Genomic DNA, 23973 nt, shown 5'->3' with positions numbered 1-23973 from the left:
GTGGCATTGTTTTTACTGTAAGATATTTACTGTTTCATGAAGGATCAAAGACATTCATAAATAAAAATTGAAATATTTTTACTGCCAGATAAGGCAGTAAAAATATAGTAACTCCTAGCACAGTTTGGCGCCCGCCCCTTCATTTGTGCTAAAACACTAGAAGTTTACCCACCATTGTTTTTTCAACATCAGGGCAAGTGCTGACACAATGAAAAAGGCAAATGTCTTATGATTATGAAAGCAGTTCTGACGTTGTGAATTCCATGAAAGGATCCTGCCAGAGTAATACCGCTCAAGCACAATATGTGTGTGTCGCATCTTACTGAAAAGATTCCAATGGTCAAACTTTTCAGCTGGAAATTGAAACTTTATATTATCTTACATTATTTGTCATTTCATATGCTTCTTCATGCAAACTGGCTGTAGACAAATGAAGCTGTTCCCATTGCTGTTATAAACTTTGGGAGTTTTCAGTTTCTTTCAAATGATTTTGCTGCTTCTTTTACCTGAAGTGCCTCACCTTCTTTTGCTTACTTTATATGCAGGTCCTGCCTTGTTTTCAAGGTTCAGCTCAAATGAAGCTTAGGTAGATATCACAGAACCCTGCCCTAAATGTACATAGCACTTTACTTGGCAATAATATCTCACATTCCTTGAAGCCTAGCAGGACGTGTTACATATAGTTAGTACTCAATAAATAACTTTTTGATAAAACAAGCACTTGGTTGTGCTGAGCCATTTGTTTACATGTTTTGGTGTGGCTACCATATGAGATTGTTGACGGAAGTTAGGGTTAATGTCTGCTCCCCGAATAAATTAGCTTTCATTGGGAAGCTTATTGTGATATAAGGTAATTCTGCTCACAATCTTGATCCCATCAGCCAGGCTGTTCTCTTTAACATTCTCAGACTTTTTAAAAAAACCTACCAACCAAAAGCATAAAGATGTTAAAACATTTTGAATTGTGTAAAAGTGTATTGATTTTTAACAATTATGTTTGAGAGTTTATTGAGACAATATTACCACTTAATTATTATCCTTAAACAGCCAGTATATTACTCAGAATAAAGAAGTTTCTAATCGTGGCCTCTTACTATTTTCCTTCTGCTTTCAAACTTAAGTATTTTTTGAATCATAATGAAGTAGTATAGTATGATTATGAAATACACATACCTTAACTAATGTTGATGAGAGTTTGAAGCAAAAGCAAGCTACATATACTATCTATAAATTGCATTAGCAACTAAATAAAGATTGTCTTTGAAGGAATTTCGTAAAACTAGTTTCTTTTCCCAGAATATCTTGAGAAAAATTTTGAATATAGAAAAGAAATGATGTATCAGATCATTTTTCTATTCATCTGTCTAAATTGGAACTCAATCTCATATATTTTGTCTTCAGTAATTATAGGTACGGAAGAGTGAGAAACATGTCTTATCTGGCAGTGGATAGAATTGGTGCCTACTTTACTATCCTTAAATAATTGAGAAATATACGTCTTTCTCTCTTGGTTAAAATGGTATTTATAATGGACATATTAAAGGACTTATGAATAAAAGTGAAAGCTTTCTATTATTACTAATCAAATCATCATTAATTGCAGGGTTCAATGAAATATATTCTAGTATAAGCAAATATCAAGTCCCTGCTGTGCTAAATCCAACAGCCTAAGGGACAGTTCTTCAGGTTCCCACATCTGTTCTGGAATCAAAATTCACATGTAGATGCACACTTCCTTCCATTTCAATGACTTCACAAACTCTACCAAATAGTGCTTGCTCCATAATGAGCCATCACGCTGATGCTACTTCTGCTGAAAACTTCAGCAACAGAATCCCATGAAGTCTAGACAAATCTGGCCACTGATGCCCTTGCTACTACCATCTCCACTGCCTATGGAATGGATGCTGGGAGGTATGCCTAAGGGTCAACTGTGGTAGGGCATCTGGCTCCAGTCACTACCACCTTAGCTGGATCAGATTTCACTCTGTCTGGTAGAGTTTTTCTCAGGCATTGCTGAGGGTGGAGGGTGATCAGTTCTTTTCCCTACTCAATGTTCTATTCGGCTTAATCTGCTCCATGCCAGTTGTTTCCAGGCATTCACACAGCCTCTTCCCTACAATATAAGCTTGTTTCCAGGAGAATATGTTTGGGGCAAGCTCTTTTGCCCAGGCTGGAGTGTAACAGTGCGATCTCAGCACACCGTAACCTCCGCTTCCTGTTTTCAAGTGATTCTCCTGCCTCAATCTCCCAAGTAGCTGGGATTACAGGTGCATGCCACCATGCCTGGCTAATTTTTATATTTTTTGTAGAGACAGAGATGGGGGTTTCACCGTGTTGGCCAGGCTGGTCTCAAACTCCTGACCTCATGTGATCAGCCCACCTCAGCCTTCCAAAGGGCTGGGATTACAAGCATGGGCCATTGTGCCCAGCCGCTTTTAACAAACTCATCATTTGACTTGGTTCAGAGGCCACACCATGTCTCCTCTCTCTTTCTACCTCCATGGTGGTTGTGCATCAAGAGACTCATTGATCAAAGTAACAACAATTCTGCCTCACAGGTCACATTCACCTGTGACTCTTTTTCTGTAATAGGCTTTAAGACTACATTCAACAGCTTCTCACTCAGAAGGAAGAAAAAGATAAATTCTGCTGTTCTTAGATACCTGCCATATAGAATTATGAAATTTTAGTTTACTAAAGGATGCTGACCTATTACAAAATCCGTTAATCAATCCTATCCTGAATTTACTGATATTATGTGCCAGAGTTTCCACCTCCACAAACTATTCAGTTTAATGATTAAATCAAAAAAGATGTGGTAGTACTTTTTCCCCCACAGATGTTAAAGTTTAAGTCTTTTTTTTTTACCCCGAGTTGTTATTTATTTTCATGAGAGGGGAAAAAGAATCCCTTATGATAGTGAAAATATACTTTTTAAAAATACAATAGCTGCCAGCAATATACTGTTGTTGCTGTTATAAAGAGAAAATAAAATGCATGCATTCTATAATAAGCTTTCATTTGCCTGTTCAAGAAATTCCAAAGAAAATACTTCGATTCTATTAAATATTATGGCTTGAGAAGTTGAAATATTTTCATGATAAAAATGTAATTTGTGTGGTCCAAACCTTGACTATTTATAAAGGATGGAGTTTTTAAAAGCTGATATATATCAATAATGAATGCTCACCTATCTTTGAATTGAATGCTTAATTCAAATTAATGTGAGAAATTGGTGAATCATTAATAATGAAATATGTATCAAATCTTCATGAAAAAATAAATTTCTATTTCCTTTCCATTTTTACCTTGTAGAAGGTAAAAATTTTACCATTTGGGTAAAATTATGGGTAAAATTAAACCCATTTTCTAAATGGGTTTAAGTGCACAAAAATAAATACTATCTACCTCTAACTGAAGAGATTCAAAACACAACAGAAGTAAACATGCCTAAATCCTTGAGCAATCTGTATACAATTAAGAGATTTCTGACATTTATTCTTAAGCTAAGTTTAAGTCATTTTCTAAACAGTGTCAATTTCAGTTTTTGTTGAGAGAGTCCTGAATAATTTGAAAGAAAGTGAGAGGAAACTGGATGGAATGAAACCAAAATGAAAATTACAAAATTAATCCAGTAGCTAGCCGTCCCAAGGAAAGAATGTATATACCTGTGCCTTCAAGTTTCTACATGCCATGATATACTTTTAATGAGCCCACTTTGTTTTCTTACGTTAGTTGGTGGGAGTTCCACATGAATAGACTTTAATAGACATTTATGAAATGGAACTGGGCAATGAGTAGCTTCACCGATAGAGTTACTGTAAGATGGCACTGTTTGGTCTTTTCATCCTATTTGATGATACAAGTAATTTGTATTTCTTTTCTTTGAACGTGCTTTTTAGACTATTAATATTTTATTATGTTTTGCCTAGTTGGGTACACAATGAATGATCTCATTTTTGAATGGCAAGATGAGGCACCTGTACAAGTAGCAGAAGGACTCACTTTGCCCCAGTTTCTGTTGAAAGAAGAAAAAGATTTACGATACTGCACTAAACATTACAATACAGGTAGGGGTTGAGTAGTGTTCTTTACACTTACTACTTGTGGTTTTTTGATATCCAGATGTTTCTTCATTATAATGCTGTGTTAACTATTCATAGATCAATGTTTTTCATAAGCATATAGCAGAAAACGGATGCATGTGAAACCTCTGAATACTTTGATTCATTGCATATTGTTAAATAATTCATCTGTATGTGACCAAAATAATGCTTGGTCTTTATTTTTATTAAAAATAAAAATTATATTTAAATAATTTTTAATGAAAAGCTCATAAGTACATAGTAATAATGTTTCCAAAACCATTCCTTTAATTTCTGTGAGCAATGAAATGTGTTTTTAACCCTTCTTGAGCAGTAAACACTGTGTTAAGAAAAATTTTAAAAACTGCTTTTTTTTTAAAAAAAAAAAAAAGCTTCATTTGGCTAACTTTTCCCTTTGTCATGTTTTCATGCATTTCAGCATATTTTTACCTAAGTGCCTACTATGCATACTAAGACACTTGGCATAAATATCAGATATAGTTATCAATGCTAAGAATTGAGAGACTCAATGTGACATTTGTATATTGGCAAATTCTGTTCAATTGCTTTAACTAACATGGGCTATTCCATGAGACATAATCTAACTGTATAGTCTGTATCTCTGAATTCCATTAAATGGCCCATGACTGAGACATACATGCCCTCCCCCTAGCATCAGCTGCTGTTCTTATCATTTCATTACAGTGACTATGATTCGTTGTGGGCTCAGCATTTTCCAGAACTGTGCCCTGACCTTTCACTATACAAAGTCCCTAGTCTCTTATCACCTTAGCAAATTCACAATATCAGATCAAAAAGTCACTGCCATTTCCCTTTTAACTCAGAGACGAAGCTGATATCTAACTTATTAGGGAGCTCAAGTTTAACATCTCAACACAAAGATAAAGGGCAGGCAAGGCAATAGCAGTGTCCTTGCCCATTTCCCTTAGAGAGATGCTAAAAATCCCCTAGGGTTATCTTAGGGAGGTATATTAGTTTCCTAGGGCTGCCATAATAACCTATCACAAACAGTGACTTAAAACAACAGAAATGTGCTCTCTCATAGTTCTGGAGGATAGGAGTCCACAATCAAGGTGTCAGCAGGACCATGCTTTTTCTCAATGCTTCAGGGAAGAGTTTTCCCCTGTTTCTTCCTGACTACCTATTTCTGGAAAACCTTGTTCTCAGCTTGCAGTTGTATCATTTCAGTCTCTGAAATTTCAGAGTCACATGGGATTTCCCCTGTGTGTCTGTTTTTCTGTGTCTAAATTTCCCTCATTCTATAAGGACATCAGTAATGTTGGATTTGGGACCCCCTCTTTTCCAGTACAATTTCGTTTTAACTTAATTGTATCTGCGAATACCTTATTTTCAAGTCAGGTTACATTCACAGGTTCTGGGTGGACATGAATTTTAGGAAGATATCATTTAACGCAGAGCAAGAGGTGAAGCTGTAAACATCAATTAGGGATGAATTTTTATGATAGAGAGTCTCAAGACACTTCCTTACAGTAAGTTTGCATACTTCCTTGAGTTATTAAATGAGCTATTACAGCGTAAAGTAAAAGAACTTACATTTATGAATGCCTACTATAAGCAAGGAATGGGACATGACCTCTTTCTTGGATGATATCACAGAGATGTCACAACTTTACATTCTAGAAGCACTGTTCTGTCCAGAAGCAGAATAATGTGCCCAAATTATATAGGGAATAAAAGCATCTCATAGAGTCCACATTCAAGTACGTGGTTAATTTGCTTCAGATCCCAGACTACATTTCATATTTGCTTTTACAATGTACAAGAATATCCTCTTTAAATTGTTTTCCAATAATAGGCCCAGACACCACATATGTCTCTTATGTTACTTGTACAAATACAGCAAACAAATAACAATAGTAGGTTACCTAAGAATCACATTTATAAAATACCCTTTCCTCCCATAAATGAAATATACTTAAGTTAAAAATGTGTTCATACACAAATTTAATTGCACAGAATTAGAGGATTTCTTCAGTTTTATATTCACTATCCCAAAGTAAGTATTTGTTACATGCTACAGCACCCTAGAATCTGTTTCGTGCTAATAATTTCTCCAAACTCTTTTACCCATCTTCCCCTTGCTCCATAATCCCCTCCCACAATGACTTACTTGCTCATATACACCAAGCTCACCTGTCTCAGGGCCTTTGCCCTTGCTCTTCCTTCTGCATATAAAGCTCTTCCCCAGATTGTTCCAAGCCTAATGCTCCCACGTCCTTCAGGGTCACTGCAATGCCAACTCTTGAAACATCCATGTTTGTTAAACACCCAAGTCCTGCTTTCACTGTCTGAAATTATATCATTCAATTTTATATTCACTTATTTATTGCCTGTTTCCTTCATTGTTCTAAGTTTGTACTATATTTATTCTATTGATTACTATGTTTCTGGGGTCCGCTGCTATGCATAAGTGACAGATATTTTGTCCATCTTTCTCTTTTTTCTCCTCAGATCCAAATATACTGACTATATTTATTTATATTCAGACAATGATGTATATTTGTGTTCATGTGTATGTGCCCTAATTTTCTTTCCCAGCAATATTATAAAAACTTTTTAATCTTTATGGATACATAATAGCTGTACATACTTTTGAGGTACATGTGAAATTTTGATACAAACATAAAATCTGAAACGATCAAACCTGGGTAATGGAGATATCTACCGCCTCATATATTCATCAATTCTTTGTGTTGGGAACATTTCAAATCTTTTCTTCTTTCTATTTTGAAATGTACAATAAATTGTTAACTGTAGTTCACCCCATTGTGCCATTGAACACTAGAACTTATTCATTCTGTCTAAGTGTACTTTGGGACCCACTCACCAATGGCTTCACCTGCCTTCTCAACCTCTCAAAACCACTGTTCTCTTCACTACAACCATGAAGTCAATTATTTTGGGTCCCATATGTGATATTGTCCTTCTATGCCTGGCTTATTTCCTCTAGTTCTATCCATGTTGCTGCAAATGATACAATTTCATTCTTTTTTGTTTCAATAATATTCCATTGTGTATAGACACTACAATTTCTTTATCCATTCTTCCACTGAGGGACACTTAGGTTGGCTCCTTATCTTAGCTATTTTGAATCGGACTTCAACAAACATGCAATTAACAGGTATCTCTTTAATAAACTGATTTTCTTTCTTTTGGATATATGCCCAGTGGTGGGATTGCTGGATCACATGGTAGCTTTATTTTTAGTTTTTAAAGAACTCCTCTATTATTTCCTCCGGTAGCTGTACTAATGTATATTCCCAGCAATGGTGTATGGGTGTTCCGCTTTCTCTGCTTCCTCATCAGCATTTGTTTCTGTCTTTTTGACAATGGTTATTTTATTGGGGTGAGATAATATCTTATTGTGGTTTTGATTTGCATTTTTCTGATGATTGCTGATTTTGAGCTTTGAAAAACACTTTTTTAAAATAAAAACACAATAGAGCTTATTTTTTTCCTTGAGTATCACCTAACATTTAGAGAACTTATACAAAGTATCTGAGTGGTTAGTATTTGCCACTAATCATGCTATGAGATTATTTAGTGAGTTATTTACTTGATACTATAAAAATGTTTCAGTTATTCTTGTTTTATTCCATTTCATTATTTTTCATAGAAAAATTTAAAACTTCATATTTAATAGCACTTTAAAATAGAAGTATTTTCCTATATTTCAGGAATCTTTAGGCATTTTGTACATATTTGATAAATTGACAAAGGATCACCTATGGTTTGCACAAATGTTTCTGATTACTATTGACTTAAGATTGGAATCCACTTTCCCTGGAGTTTATGAACTTTTTTTGATATTCAAACTCTGGAATCACATGCATGGCTTCATCCAGATATAGCACCCTTGCATCATCTGTGCAACCACACATGCCCAAGTCACATTGATAGCTTTGCCCTGAGCCCTACCTAGCAATAGGATAGCAATTGCTCTGTAACATCTTTCTTCCATGGTAAGTAACAGAATGTTACTTAAAGTGCAGAATGTTAACTTTCTGACCTCATCCTTTTTAAAATAATTAGAATAAAAACAATTAAACCAAGAACTGGATGATTTAGAAGAACAATTTTTATAAAGAAGAGATAACATAGAGTAGTGTAAATCAATATCAGTAGAGTGGGGAGTAGAACCAGGACACAGCAAAAATATAAATTTAATGTTGAATTAAACCATAACTTACTCCTCTATTTATTGCTTACCATAATAAAGGTAAATAATAGAGACACAAAAGCATAAGTATATAGTACAAATGGATCCCACTTGTTTTTAGTAAGTGTGTTTTTAAGTTATTTTAAAAGTTATTAATGGGAAATAACACATTTTCCTAATTGTTTGCATTATTATTCAGAGAACCATTCGTCTTCAACTATATTTATCCTCTAGCACTTATTTTAAAGAAAATGGAAAAGCTTCTGGAACAAATAGCACCTGGCTCTAAAGAACCACTGAAAGCACCAGAAACAGCCAATGAGTAAAGAAGATCTTTATGTAATAAGTGTCTATTTCTCCTGTCTGCCTCAGAAGCAATGGTCAGAATCAAGTGAAATGATAGATCTTCACTTGAAAGTGAAGCACTTTTCAAACGAGAAGTAATAAAATTTCCTATTTCCTAAAAGAGTATACTCTCTTACTACATTGCTTCTAGATGCTAACAGAGAAAACATATTTTTCAGGAATTAATGTGAGTCTCTTTTCATTGTGGAAAGTTTTATGACAGAATCTTTATCAAAGTGAAATTGTGAGGCTGGGAACGGTGGCTCACGCCTGTAACCTCAGCACTTTGGGAGGCTGAGGTAAGCAGATTATCTGAGGTCAGAAGCTCAACACAAGCCTGGTTAACATGGTGACACCATGTCTCTAAAAAAAAAAAAAAATAGCCAGGCTTGGTGGCACATGCCTCTAGTCCCAGCTACTAGGGAAGCTGAGACAGGATAACCTCTTGAACCCCGGAGGCACGGGCTACAATGAGCTGAGATCACACCACTTCACTCCAGCCTGGGCGACAGAGTAAGACCCTGTCTCAAAAAAAAAAAAAAAAAAAGGAAAAGAAAAGAAAAAGAAAAAACAAATTGTGATACTTGATGCCACAACAAAGCCCTATTTTTACTAATTGCTATTTACCTTACCACCAATTAGGAAAGTTTACATGTATAGAAGTGCGATTCCATCTGGAGCGACAAATGGGATACTATCTGATCCAGATGTACATTCCCAGTCTCCTGATTGTTATTCTATCCTGGGTTTCATTCTGGATCAATATGGATGCAGCACCCGCCAGGGTAGCTCTGGGAATAACTACTGTGCTGACGATGACGACACAGAGCTCAGGATCACGAGCTTCCTTGCCAAAGGTAAGTGCACTGAATGAGCAAGCACATCTTTGCACCCACACATGTAAAACTTGCAGAGATATGGTTGTCAGCTTTGTTCAGATATTTTTTAATGGCATTTCAATGGCATTACTGGTTTTTAGAGTAATAAATAACCAAAGCAGAATATTTGTAAAACAGAAATAAATGAAAAAATTCTACAAACCAGTGATATCCACTATTCACATTTTGTGTTATGATTTCTAATTATTTAATAATCAATAATACTCATACACTATGGACTTCTTTGTTTCAATAGGTTTTGAACACATGGACATAGCAAGGGGAGCATCAGACACTGGGGTCTGTTGTGGAGGCTAGAGGAGGGACAGTGGGCAGTGGGGAGTTTGGGGAGGGATAACATGGGGAGAAATGCCAGATATAGGTGACGAGGGATGGAGGCAGCAAACCACCTTGCCATGTATGTACATATGCAACAATCCTGCATGATCTGCACATGTACCCCAGAACCTAAAGTACAATAAAAAAATTAGAAATATATTAAATATTTAAGTTGAATCTACATGGTAATTTTAAGTGGTGGCACAGTACTTCATTGTATGGATATGCCATAATTTACTTAGTCACTTTTAGGACTGATACTATAATAAATATTTATATAATAAATGTCACATATATGAGTATATGTGTATATATACATATGTGCATGTGCCTATGTCTTTACATATCACATGTCATCTATATACATACATATATTTATATATGCATATTTTATGTAAATACACACATGTAGACACAAACATCAAACACACACACACATATATAGCTTTGCACATATTTTGTATTATGTTCTTAGCATACATATAAACAGAATTGCTGCACTGATAGTTGTATGCATTGATATATATTGCCAGTATTTTTTCAGAAACAATGTACCAATTATATTACAAGTATTGTATCGGAATACCCACAGTGCTACACCCTGAGCCAAATATGGTATATATCAGTTTTGTGGGGATTTTTTTCTCCCCTTTGCTTTTAAGTAGCCATTAAGTCAATGGGAGAGAGACCTTATCTAATTCCATGATTTTCATCTATGCTGAGCTGCCAGGATTAAAATAAAATTGTTTCTTCTGTGAGTCTTGTAAAAGACCCAGTATTTCTTTGCATAAAATATCTTGAAATAAAACTCTTTTCATTTATTTAGCTGCTTAGAAATAGAAAATTATTTTCTTCCCCTAAAATAACGTCTAAGAAGTTTCTATCATCTAAATTAAGTAATTCTGTAAAGCTTCCAAGAAGCTTTACTATTATTTTCATTGAAATGATGTACTTCAGTGTAATAAAATCATATTAAATTTTTTTGTGCATTTGATGCTATCTTATTGCCACACCAAGTAAATTATAAATCTATTGTCATGGCTTCCTTAGTCATTTCTATTAATTCGTTCTATGATTCAATTTTTTAGATTAGGATGCCTATATAAATAAAAATTGAAAATAGAAATTTGATCATTAAAAATATTTAATATAGGAGGAACTTGATATTAACATGCTCTGCCTTACTAAAATTTAATGTTTGTCTTTCAAAATAATGTCTATTTGTATTAACAATTAATTGTATTTTCAAAATGGTTCATATCAGCTAGTGTTTCCTAAAATATTGTTCATGTGAAAATTATAAACCTGTTTATAAATTCAAACCAATAAGTCTCGATGCTTATCTACATAAGGATAAATGTCACAAGAGCTCTGCATAATAGTGGAAATTTCATAATTTGTAAAAAAAAAAAAATCTTCATGGTATATATATGCTACATTTCCTCTCATGGACACAGGGAGGGGAACATCACATCCCGGGGCCTGTTGTGGGGTGGGAGAGCTAGGGGAGGGATAGCAGCAGGTGGGGGATTGGGGAGGGATAACATTAGGAGACATATCTAATGTAGATGACAGGAGGATGGATGCAGCAAACTACCATGGCATGCGTGTACCTATGCAACAATCCTGCACCATCTGCACATGTGCCCCAGAACTTAAAGTATAATTAAAAAAAAAAAAATCACCAGTTTACTCATTGATCATCATGAGCTAAACAGAAATGAAAGCTCATTTGTCTATTTGCTGTCAGTCAGAAAAAGGAGAATCTATGACTTCTACCAGGCACAATAGAAAGGCATTTAGATACAGAGAGTAACGAAGAATTTGGGTTGCATGAAGCGTGAGTGGAAGAAGCAGAAACAAAACAAGCAATAAATTTAAAACAGAATGGATGCACAACTTAAAAAACAAGAAGGTCTAGAACTGCTTCATACTTTCTTCTCAAGAAATAGGAGACATTTTAAAAAGGCATTAGAAGTATCTGTTCATATTCTCCATGCACTTTTTGATGGGATTGTTTGTTTTTTTTCTTGTAATGTTATTTAAGTTCTTTGTAGGTTCTGTATATCAGCTCTTTGTCAGATGGGTAGATTGCAAAAACTTTTTCCCATTCTGTTGGTGGCTGGTTCACTTTAATGATAGTTTCCTTTACTGTGCAGAAGATCTTTAGTTTAATTAGATCCCATCTGTCTCTTTTGGCTTTTGCTGCCATTGCTTTCGGTGTTTTAGTCATGAAGTCCTTGCCCATGCTTATGTCCTGAATGGTATTGCCTAGTTTTTAATTTATGCAGCCAACAAACATATGAAAAATAAGCGCATTATCGCTGGCCATTAGAAAAATGCAAATCAAAACCACGTTAAGATACCATCTCATAACAGTTAGAATCGCAATCATTAAAAAATAAGGAGACAACAGATGCTGGAGAAGATGTGGGGAAATAGGAATGCTTTTATGCTGTTCGTGAAAGTGTAAATTAGTTTAACAATTGTGGAAGAGAGTGTGGTGATTCCTCAAGGATCTAGAATCAGAAATACCATTTGACCTAGCAACCCCATTACTAGGTACATACCCAAAGGATTATAAAATATTCTATTATACACATGCACACATATGTTTATTGCTATCGCGGCACTGTTCACAATAGCAAAGACTTGGAACCAACCCAAATGCCCATCAATGATAGACTGGATAAAGAAAATGTGACACATATGCAATGCAGCCATAAAAAAAGGATGAGTTCCTGACCCTTGCAGGGACATGGATAAAGCTAGAAACGATCATTCTCAGCAAACTGACCCAAGAACAGAAAATCAAACACCACATGTTCTCACTCATAAGTGAGTGTTGAAAAAGGAGAACACATGGACACAGGGAGGGGAACATCACACACCGGGGGCCTGTCGTGGGGTGGGGGGCTAGGGGAGGAATAACAGGTGGTGGGGTGATAGGGGATGGATAGCATTAGAAGAAATATGTAATGTAGATAATGGGGTGTTGGATGTAGCAAACCACCATGGCACGTGTATATCTATGTAACAAACCTGCACGTTCTGCGCATGTACCCCGGAACTACTTTAAGTTCCACGGTACATGCGCAGAACGTTCAGGTTTGTTACATATATATGTGTGTGTGTGTGTGTGTGTGTATATATATATGTGTGTGTGTGTGTGTGTGTGTGTGTGTATATGTATATGTGTGTATATATATGTGTGTGTATATATGTGTATATATATATGTATATATGTGTATATATATATGTATATATGTGTATGTGTATATATATATATATATATATGTATATATGTGTGTATATATATATGGCTTTAATTTCCACAAGACCTTAGAGAAAAAATAAGTTTTCAGTGGTGAGTTCAACTATACACATACATGCGTATAAAGCCTCTCCATCTCCCATCACAGAGACAATGACATCTAAAAATGTGAAGACAGGTGTGACTCTGACCCACAAAAAGATTGATTGACAAAGTGATGCCTTAAAAGAAGTTGACTGTATCATCTCAGAATTCAGGATAGGTCAGGAATAGGGAGATTAAATATATTTAATTATATACATTCAATTTTAGGAGGGCAGAACCCGAAGACCCAAGATAAACAACAAGAATTAATCTATTGGATAAGACCATTCAAAAGAGCAGAAAATCTCTTTAAACATTCAATTCTGATTCTGTGACTTTTGAGCCAGAGGGACAGGAGGTGAGGGCTTTATAACTTGCATTTAAGAACAGATACATGAGACCATGCACTATAAGATCTGCTCTTCTCAACATCACAAAGAACCCCCAGATACCTGAAAGTCTTGCCACTGAAGCACCCACAATTCACCTACTGACAGTTTCTAGAAAGCAGGAAAACAAAGTTACATTCAGGGAAATTGACTATCAAACATAGGAGAATGAAACAATAAATCATCAGTTTGTGATCTTTGCCTAGTGTTTTGTCTAGACTTTGTGTCAATACATCTCTTGTAGGATAAGAACAAGCTTAGAAATCAGTAAAGTAAGACTCAGGCAATGAAATCTCAAAGAATGTACTTCAGCCAGCTTCTTAAGAACTACATAGCTGAGATTCCTCTCTGATATTTTCTACCGCATTGGCCTCTACAATATCATGAAAAATAAAGGATGCAGTCACTCAAGGCAAGAACACTCCTGCGATTCATTCCTTGATGCTTGGAACTCTTGCATTTTTGCAGTGTCTGTATCAGGTGGCCCTAAGAAGGCGACATATGCATTCTATTCCCAGCAAATTTTCAGGGTTGTATAACTTTAGGAGCACTTCTTTACACCATGTGCTTGGGGCAGAGCGAGAAAAAATGGTAATGATCATGGTCCTATCAAGGAAGACGTCATAGACCTTGGTAATTTGCTTTAATTTGGGTGCAGCAGTGGGCCACTGATGAATTTTAATAAGGGAAGTGATTACACTGACTTCTATTTGAAGACCAGGTAGAAGAGTCAGAGTAGGAACTAGGAGTCTACCAAGCAAGCTATTATAGTCCACAGCAGATGATGGTCTGGCAGAATTGGTAGCAACAGAGTTAGAGAGTAGCAGATGGTTTTAGAAATAAGTAAATGTTTTTAAAAACATATATTTGGAGGTAAAACAGAAGGGATTTGCTTATGAATTGAACATGGAATGTTCAGGGAAATGCAGGGGCCAATGGTGGCATTCGGGTAAGTAACTAGGCAAGTGGAGATGATCGTTATTAATAGGGAAGGTTGAGGGAAAGGTTAATTGTGGGGGTTCTTTTCTAAAACATGTTAACTTTGAGACATTTATAATACAACTGCATGGAATCGTCAAAAACTAGGAACTTCCAAAGTTCTGACCAAAGACACCCAGGCCTCAGACTTTAGGGAGTAAACTACAAATGGACAGGGAAGTGGACTAGAGCAGATTTTTCTAATGAAAGAAAGCCCAGAAAGAGAAGAGAAAAAGATGCATTTGTATTTGGCCCTCTTCCTCCAGCTCAAAATCTCTCTCCTTTCTTCCCTCAGGGATATCCCTACCCATACACAGAATATATTAGACAGTTTGGTTAAAGGCAAGATCCACTCACCCCAAAACTTTACTCCCAAACTCTTTGAGACCTCAGCATTCTGTGATCTTTTTTTAGATATGGAAAAGTAATGCTTTTTAGGAGGATTCATTTCACCAGGGGTGAAAGATGGGATAGTAATAATAATTTGATTATTTTTTAGTATAAATTTAAATACCTAGTTAAGACCTTGGCACTGAAGGAATTAAGTGTGGGGATGAATAAGAAAAGAGAAAATCAGTAGAAGAGACAAAATAGAATTTTAATTTGGAAACTCTGAGCACTAGAAGGAATCCACATTAGGGAACTGTGGAGACATCTTGGCTCTACAGCAATATTACATACGCCTTAACCTTTCTTTTATGATTTTAACAATCAATTAATTCCTATTAGAGACCTACCCTCATCATTTTTTTAAATTCTGTTTCATAGAGATTGGCTAAGGATCAGTTCTGCCACGTTTTAGGTTTCATATCATCCCAGAAGTACACAAGTGTCACTCTGCACTCCGCATACCTTATTTTAGTCTTTTAAACTTATTATCATATCAGTGACCTTGAATATAGCATGTCAGAGAGATGCATGTACACACATACACACACTATGCACGATGCACACATTCACATACACAGATAGAAACTTAGCAGGGTGGGGGAATCTCTAGATTCAAGTTCATCCAAACCCCAGCTCTTAACACAATATATTAATATTTTGAGATTCTTGGCACTTGGGGCTGTTAATCCAGTTACATCACAATTATTCTGCATAACAACTCCTGAATCTCAGTGGTGTACAACATTTCCTCTTGCTCACAGGACTGCGAGGTGCCTGTGTCTCTTCTGGGCTTGCTCTGAGACTGGATGTTAGAGTGGGCTTGAATCTAGGCTGTGGAGTCGGCTTCAGATCTGGTCCCTGTGTCTCCTAATTTTGGGGATGCGGGGACCTGTAACACGTTCTTTCAATGGCAAGAAGGCAAGAAGAAACATGCAAGGCTTTTGCTCAGAATTGGCACACAGTCACTTCGGTTCTCATTCCACAAATTATACCAAGTCTCATGGCCAAATTGAAAGTCAGTGGGGTGGAAGAGTGCACTCCACCCACAGGAAGGCCTTGGAGAAGAGGAAAGGAAAAAAGAGTTGTAAATAATCTTATCTACCTTGGGGCAATGATTTGTTTACGTTTTCAGCCTCCTTTCTTAGACCACACTCTGGTTTGCCAGCAAATGCTCAGAAAAACGGGAGGGATGCCAGATGTAGGTGATGGGGAGGAAGGCAGCAAATCACACTGCCACGTGTGTACCTATGCAACAATCTTGCATGTTCTTCACATGTACCCCAAAACCTAAAATGCAATAAAATAAATAAATGGAAAAAAAAAAGAAAAGAAAAATGAGAGGGGAGGAAGGGATAGAAAGGAAACAGGGAAGAATCTCAGGGAGATTCTATGTAGATTTCTCTGTTCTCATCACTATGACCATCTAATTGAAAACAGAGCTACTAAACATTAAAAATAAGGAGCACTCGAAATTTCAAATATGGCTTATTGAGTAAATATTTTACAGAAGCTCACAAGCTAATAGCCTACGGAGATTGCAAATTGTGCACCAAAAGCTGTTTATCATCAACAATTACTTAGAACTTTTTACTTCACTCAATTCTTCTCATTTTCCCCCACTCAATTTCTCTGTGAAATAGTCCTCATTTTGAGAGGACAAACGATCTTTTACATATTTCTATTCTCAGACCTTAAATCGATACATAATACATGTTTATTGAGTATCATACAGATATCTGATGACAAGGTGAGTTTTTAAAAGATTCACTTAGTACTTAGTCTTAATGTCATTTTCTCCAACTTTCTCTCTAGAGTGTGAAAACTCAATGGAATTATGCTATACTTGTGCAGAATCATATTTTCCCCCTGAGAACCAACAAATTAATGAAAAAGAATTAAAAGAATGCATTTATCTACCTTACAGTATACTGAAAATATTGGTTCTCAGAAAATATAATGAAGATAGTGGCCGGGTGCAGTGGCTCATGCCTGTAATGCCAGCAGTTTGGGAGGCTGATGTGGGTGGGTCACTTGAGGCCAGGAGTTTGAGATTAGCCTGGCCAACGTGGTGAAACCCCATCTCTACTAAAAAATACAAAAATTAGCCAGGTGTGGTGGCGTGTGACTGTAGTTCCAGCTATTCGGGAGGCCAGGGCACCAGAATCACTTGAATCCAGAAGGCCGAGGTTGCAGTGGACCGAGATTGCACCACTGCACGCCAGCCTGAGCAACAGAGCAAGACTCCATCTCAAAAAAATAGTAAAAAATGTAAAAATAATGACAATAGCTTTTATATTGTTTTTATTCTTCACAAAGATACCAATTTTAAAAGTGACTGTAACAATTAGAAAATGTAAATTGAACTGATATCTTTTTTAAATTCCACAATTGTGTTGGCACACAGACATCTATGTGAGGTTGATTACAATAAAAAGTTAGGAAATGGGAAGAAAAATGAAGGCTTTATATTCACTGTTGTGTTCATTGCTAATAAGCAAATATACATTCTTATTCTTCTAAAAAAATACCCTCAAATTTTAAAGGAGAGTAAATTTTGTTAGTGGTAATGTAATGGGGTCAGGAAAGCTACATAGCAATAAGATTTTCCTATTAATATAGCAAATGAATAGTTATTATTGTCAGTAATGTTTTGGTCCAAACCATTTAAATATAACAGTTCAATATTTACTCAAAATGTAGTTAACCAATGTCATGTCAATCAAGTTCAGTATAAACATGATCTAAGTGAATTCATTTTAAATTTATTACTGTGACAAAATTTGCAATAAGTAAGTTTAACTTTATGATACAATGTTTGATATAAGCAATATATTCAATTAAATTTTTTAAATGTTTATGGATCATACTAATATGATTCCATATACATACATTTAGGAAAAAGGGAAAAAAGAAAAAAGGCCTAGAAAATGAAATAATTATTGAGTCATACCCTTATCACAAGATATAATGCATAGGCATACCATCCAATTTTATTACTGATACAAAAATTATCTCATTTGTAAATAAATAAGTCCTAAATGTCAGTGGGTCCTATGATAGGAAGGATAGAAATTGATGGATATCTCAAGTTCTACATTTCATCTTAGAATCTACTTTACTAGACTTATTAGATTCCATCAAGCTGAAAAATTAACGATTATCAAGCATTTTCTCTGTACTTGAGATGGAGACAGGGCTGCTGCATAAATTTTTATATCTGATAGGACAGTTAGGGAAACGTATATGGCCAATCACCACTTTAAAACTGTTTTAAAATGGCGTAATACCACGACATTCAAATATATCCTAGAATCATACTGTGAGTCCCCAAAAGATAAAAGTGAATGTCAACTACCACCTTGTCAGTGAAAGAAAGAACTTTGTCCCCAAATCAGTGTAAAATAAACACCTTTGTAGGCTTTATCTGTCTTCATGATTCCTATTTGAAGTTTTAAATGAAGCTCTTGAACTCCAGAGGAAAAAGGAATAGGACTTTATATGATTACAACAAAAATGATGTTATAGAAACCCAAACCCTTCAGTACAAGAATGCAGAAGAGAGCGGTCACAAATATAATTTAACCTGATTAGGTCAAAAAAAGGTGATGTATTTAACAATGTCAGGAATTCTAACAGCATGCATCTAAGAAACATTTTCAGTGACATCTGGATGTGATAATTTCACCTAAGTGTTTAACGTAAGAAAAAGAGCTACATCCTACAGAAGAGATGATGGTAAAACTCCAGTTACTGAAGTGGGACTCAGAGATAACTGACCTTTCAAAATTCTTTAGCCTTTTTGGTTGTAACTTCCTTGTCTGGTGACTGAAGTATTGGTTAAATTCACCTTTTTGCAAACAATGAAATTCTGTTATTATGTGATTCTGTGTTGTATTTTATCTCATAAAGTAAAAACTGTTATGTGAATGGCTCACACCTGTAATCCTAGCACTTTGAGAGGCTGAGGTGGGAGGATCACTTGAGGCCAGGAGTTCAAGATTAGCCTGAGCAATATAGTGTGGCTGTCTCCACAGTTCTTTTTCTTTTAGTTAGCAAAGTGTGGTAGCACACACCTACAGTCTTAGTCACTTGGGAGGCTGAGACAGGAGAATTGCTTGAGCCCAGGAACTCAAGGCTGCAGTGAGTTATGATTGCACCACTGCACTTCAGCCTGGGTGACAGAGAAAAGCCCTTCACAAAAAACAAAACAAAAATCCTTTATGTGAAAAATGTATATTGTGTTAGAGGCATCATTCATTTACTAAGGGTTATGAGGATGATAATCAGCATGAACATTCCACCAGTAGGACTGTTGGCAGTCACCCTCCAAGAAGATAAATGACAGAATTTCTAAACTCACAATAACCTGGGCTGTATGTTCCATTGCCTAGTTATTAGTGCTCCAAGAAAACAATCCTCTAGTTGCCTCCTTTTGCCTTTTCAGCATCAGCTTTATTCCACTTCAACACCTGTTTTTAAAAACATTATTATTTTCTTTTATTCAGGTTCCTTTTTCTCTAGCTTTAGGTCTTAATGAAGTTTGGAATGCTTTTGAGATTAATATTATTTTTTCCTATTACAAAATGTAAAATTCTTATACAGGTTCTTGCACTAAGGAGAAATGTAGGAGTAAGGATCCTACAAATTTGTATTTTAAAAATGAACAATTAAATAAATAGTCAATGAGATCTGAAATTAAAACCTCAGAAAAATGAATAACACAAGCAGAGATATTTTCAACGTATCTCAGAGAAAAACAATTTATCTGTAGGCTTCAAGCACTTGCCCAATGCACAGCCAAAATTACTCATCACAGTTTACTTGACATTTCTGAGGAACTAGGGCAATCCACGAGGATTGAATGTTATTAAAGGAAGACACAATTACCCTATTCAAAGGGCTATTTTAGCTCATCAAAAGCACACATTGTGATGTTTTATTATGCCTCTTTTTCAAATAAAAAGTAAGCTTGGTTTGAGAAAATAATTGACACACTATCTCTCTTAGGGGATCCCTAGAAATTTACCTTATAGAGTTCCTGTAAGTGTAGATGAGATTTTGTGATTCAAACTCCAGGTTCGGGTTTAATCAATTTCTTTTTCTTAAGTTAAACTATGCTGTTTCTACATACATTTAAATTTTCATTTCTAGAATCCATTGATTAATAGTCATTTGGGTTATAATTTAGCTAGTCATATCTGATATATCTTTACCTGTTAATATATTGTTATCTATAGGCCGTAACAGGAATTTATTGGTCACAGGAAAATCCTTTTGACTACTTCTACGTGGACTGAGGTAAAGCCATGTATCTTGGCAGGCTTCTCAACCACAGCATATACTGCCATAGTTATAGTACAGCTCACTCAATGTACTTGTCAAGGAATATGATCTAAAATTGTTGCCGTTTCAATCATCTTATCAAAAGTTCACACAAAAGTAAACTTATTTATGAAGGATTACCTGAGATAGATGCAATCCCTTCTGGACTTGTTCCATTTTCACATTGCTATAAAGAACTACCTGAGACTGGGTAACTTATAAAGAAAAGAGGAGTAATTGGCTTATGATTCCACAGGCTATACAGGCTTCTGCTTCTGGGGAGGCTGCAGGAAACTTACAATCACAGTGGAAGGTGAAGGGGAAGCAAGCACTTCTTACATGGCTGGAGCAGGAGGAAGGAGATTGAAAGGGAATGTGCCACAGACTTTAAACAACCAGATCACATGAATGAGAATGCTATCACAAGACAGCACTAGAGGGATGATGCTAAGCCATTAGAAACCACCCCCATGATCGAATCACCTCCCGCCAGGCCCCATCTCCAATACAAGGGATTACAATTAAACATGAAATTTGGGTGGGGATACAGAGCCAAACCATCTCAGCATCAGAGAGCACAAAGTCAAATGACTTCAGGGGTCAGATGCCCACGTAAATGAACAAAGTGGTCTGGTATAATGAACGAGGGGAGGAGGGATGAACAGCGGTATGCTTAACTGATGATGTGCATTCCATGCTTAGAAGCATGTTCTTTTTCTTTTCTCATACATAAATTTGACTTGCAGACTGCCTGTCTTTACTCTCTGCATCTAGAAAATGGATTATCTGTCTTAGATTAAGTTAGTGCTTCAGAGCACTACCTGAACTCTACTTTTTTTTTGTACCTCCTTACAATTCATATTACTAAATTTGGACCTGACACTATTGTTTTAGGAAATTTTTGGCTAAAAATCAGGAGACATTTCTTGTTCTTTGTCATATCCTAATTAACTGACAGCTTCTTTCTGCAAAGCAGTGAGTTTTTCTCTTTAACAAAGCTGCCTTTATGTGCTATTAAAGATATCATAGTGATCAAATCATAATCCACATATTCCTCAGTCCTGAGCTTATGAGGATTCTTATTTCAGAAGGACAAATAGAAATCACCCCAACCTGACCTTCTCTGGAGTTATCATAGTGCTCTGTGCCACGAAGACTGCTTTACCCTCTAGGCATGTGGTAGGATTACATTTCCTAGTGCTCTTGTGGTCAGGACTGACTGTGAGTAGTTCTGGCTAATGAACTTCGAGCAGAAGCAACATGTGCTACTACTAACCTGGAACATTTATGACCAAACGTGAGAACCACCAGCGACTTGGTTTTCCTCTACTGCTGTGTTATGAGTGAGAACAGGAATGACAACACCACTCCAGGTTGACTCAAAGTAGACATGGAGTATGAGAGTAAAATAAACATTTGTTGTGTCAAGCCAGGAAAATTTTGGGATTGTCTGCTAACTACATTGTATCCTAGCTTGAATCCTCCCTATGTCAAACTCCTCATGTCATTAGAGGGGGTAGATATAGAGAAATCTCATGGTTAGGCAAGCTCCCTGAACATGACTGCTTCTCAAAAGGATTTTCCTGTGACCAATAAATTCCTTGTTACAGATTATAGTGACTTGATTCCATGTTTAATAACCAAGATGATTGACAGCAATAAAATCCAGTTTTACATATATATATAGTTCTTTTCTTATTTGGGATACAAGAGGCAGGCTTTCTCTATTCCTAATGATAATCTTATGAAGAACAACTGCATAATTTCTTGGGGAAAAAAGTATGATGTAAGAAATTTACAGAACATATGGTGCTTATATTCCTTTTCCTAAATTGTAAAACTTTATTTGAAAGAATGAAAAAGACTAGGCCTTGCAATAACCTAGCTCGTGTACTCAATTGATCATTTAACAAACTGATGTCTTCCTGGATTAGTACACGGCAAGTAGACAATAGTCTCTTGGCTCCTGGCTCATAAACATCTTGACTATATTTAACACTGTTGGGGGACACACATGGCATTTCAAAGGATAAAATGTTTCTCTCATCTTAATAGATTTGCTTCAACTGAGCAACTAGTTTGTTTTTATCTAGTAAATATAACGACCATTTCTTTTTATACATTGTCTGCTAGGAAGGTGACTGTCAGATTTTAGCATCAAAGCTAGCAAATACAGAGGATCTTACAGTATGCATTCTGTGCACTGACATTACTCCTAAATATCAGATGAAATTTAAAGAGCCTGGAATTTTAAGATACAGAGAGGAATTCCAATTTACAGTGTTTACAGTTGTTGATTTGCAGTGGTATCTTAAATGGAAGCAGCCTAATAACTAGGTGATATTATGGTTCTGGAGCCCATGAACTTAACTACTTTTGTAAGTAGTGAGAAAATACTACTTTTCTAAGTAGTTAAGTTCATGGGCTCCGGAACCATATGAGTTATATTCAAATCCTAGTTTTGCAACTTGGTAGTCATGTGGCCTTAAGCAAGTTATTTCACTGCATCTGCTTCCTCATCTTTAAAATAGGGATGATTGCCTCTATTGTTGTAAGGATTAAGGGTTAATGTAGGAACACTATTAAGAACATTTCCTGGCATATTAGTTAATATAATTATTTCCCTAATAATAAATGGCCAGTGATTACAAGTCAATACACATGAGTCAACCTGAGACCTTTACCTTAAAGAACACTGTGCTACATCCTAGAGATACAAAAATGAAAAGGTCTGGCCTTGGCCTTAGCTCATGAAATGTAATAGCCTAAAAGTACAAGATCCATAATTGGACAATATCAGTACAGGGGGACAAAATCAGTAATACAATGAGTTATTTGCTATTTGCTATCAATACATATTTTGTTAACATATTAGCATACACATTTCATCTTCAAATCTTCTTGGACACACTAATTTTTGCATCCTTCTAACCAAAGTTTTTGTAAAACGGAAAGCACTTAAAAATTGCAGGATAAAGGAATTAACTGAAAGTGAGGCATTCAAGTGGTGCTAGCCAGCAGACACCTTACAGGCTCTCCCACAAAAAAATAAACATAAATATAGTTGTAATGAGTGACCTGTGAAAAAAGCAGAAGTGGGATGCTGAGAAGCTATCCCGGCCTGGGCATTTGAGGATGGTTTTCCTGAGGAAGCAGATTATCAGCTGAGACCTGGAGGAAGAACAGCAGTTGCGCTAAAGAAGGAGGGTTCCAGTCAAAAGTAACAGCAAAAAAAAAAAAAAAAAAAAAAGTAAATGCAAAGCAGGTGAGGCAGGGTGGAGCTTGTCAATTGTTTTCAGGTTCCAAAAAACTAAAAGAAGGGAAATATAGCTAGTACATAATAAGCAAGTAAGAAAGTGGCGCAAGGTGGTAATTATTGCTTCCACAGGGTGGTCTTCCCTGGCCACTATCATCTCACATAGCCCCCTATTCCCAGTCCTTTTGTTTACAACACTTCTCTTAAATCATGTTATGCAGATGTTTGCTTTTTTGTATGTTTTTTTAACTTGAGTGTAAGCTCCATTAATCACATCTTGTCTGTCTTTCTCATCTCCATACCTACAACACTTAAGAACAAAACTTGGGTTCATCATTGCCATTCAGTAAATGTTGAATAAAAAACAAAAATGAAAGCTAGACTTTACGTGAAGGGTTAATGTGAATGATCATGAAGGGCTAATTATGA

General features: G+C 35.9%; 1 protein-coding gene and 1 long non-coding RNA gene across 4 annotated transcripts in view; one reads left to right on the top strand and one right to left on the bottom strand.

Moving 5' to 3' along the window:
* GLRA3 (glycine receptor alpha 3) overlaps window positions 1-23973 on the top strand; it is a 192795-nt gene that overhangs the window by 145795 nt on the left and 23027 nt on the right. For all 3 annotated transcript variants that reach the window (XM_032298686.1, XM_032298685.1, XM_032298684.1), the window contains exons 6-7: window positions 3936-4073; window positions 9277-9491. In XM_032298686.1, the coding sequence (XP_032154577.1) occupies window positions 3936-4073; window positions 9277-9491 (353 nt within the window). The remainder of the gene's footprint in view (window positions 1-3935; window positions 4074-9276; window positions 9492-23973) is intronic.
* LOC116565202 overlaps window positions 1-23973 on the bottom strand; it is a 92629-nt gene that overhangs the window by 54106 nt on the left and 14550 nt on the right. The gene's annotated exons all lie outside the window — the stretch shown is intronic.

This window comes from Sapajus apella, unplaced genomic scaffold (genome assembly GCF_009761245.1).
Source record: "Sapajus apella isolate SASKATOON/1434 unplaced genomic scaffold, GSC_monkey_1.0 scaffold39, whole genome shotgun sequence".
NCBI classification, from domain to species: Eukaryota; Metazoa; Chordata; class Mammalia; order Primates; family Cebidae; genus Sapajus; species Sapajus apella.
This window is presented reverse-complemented; position numbering and strand designations above follow the sequence as displayed.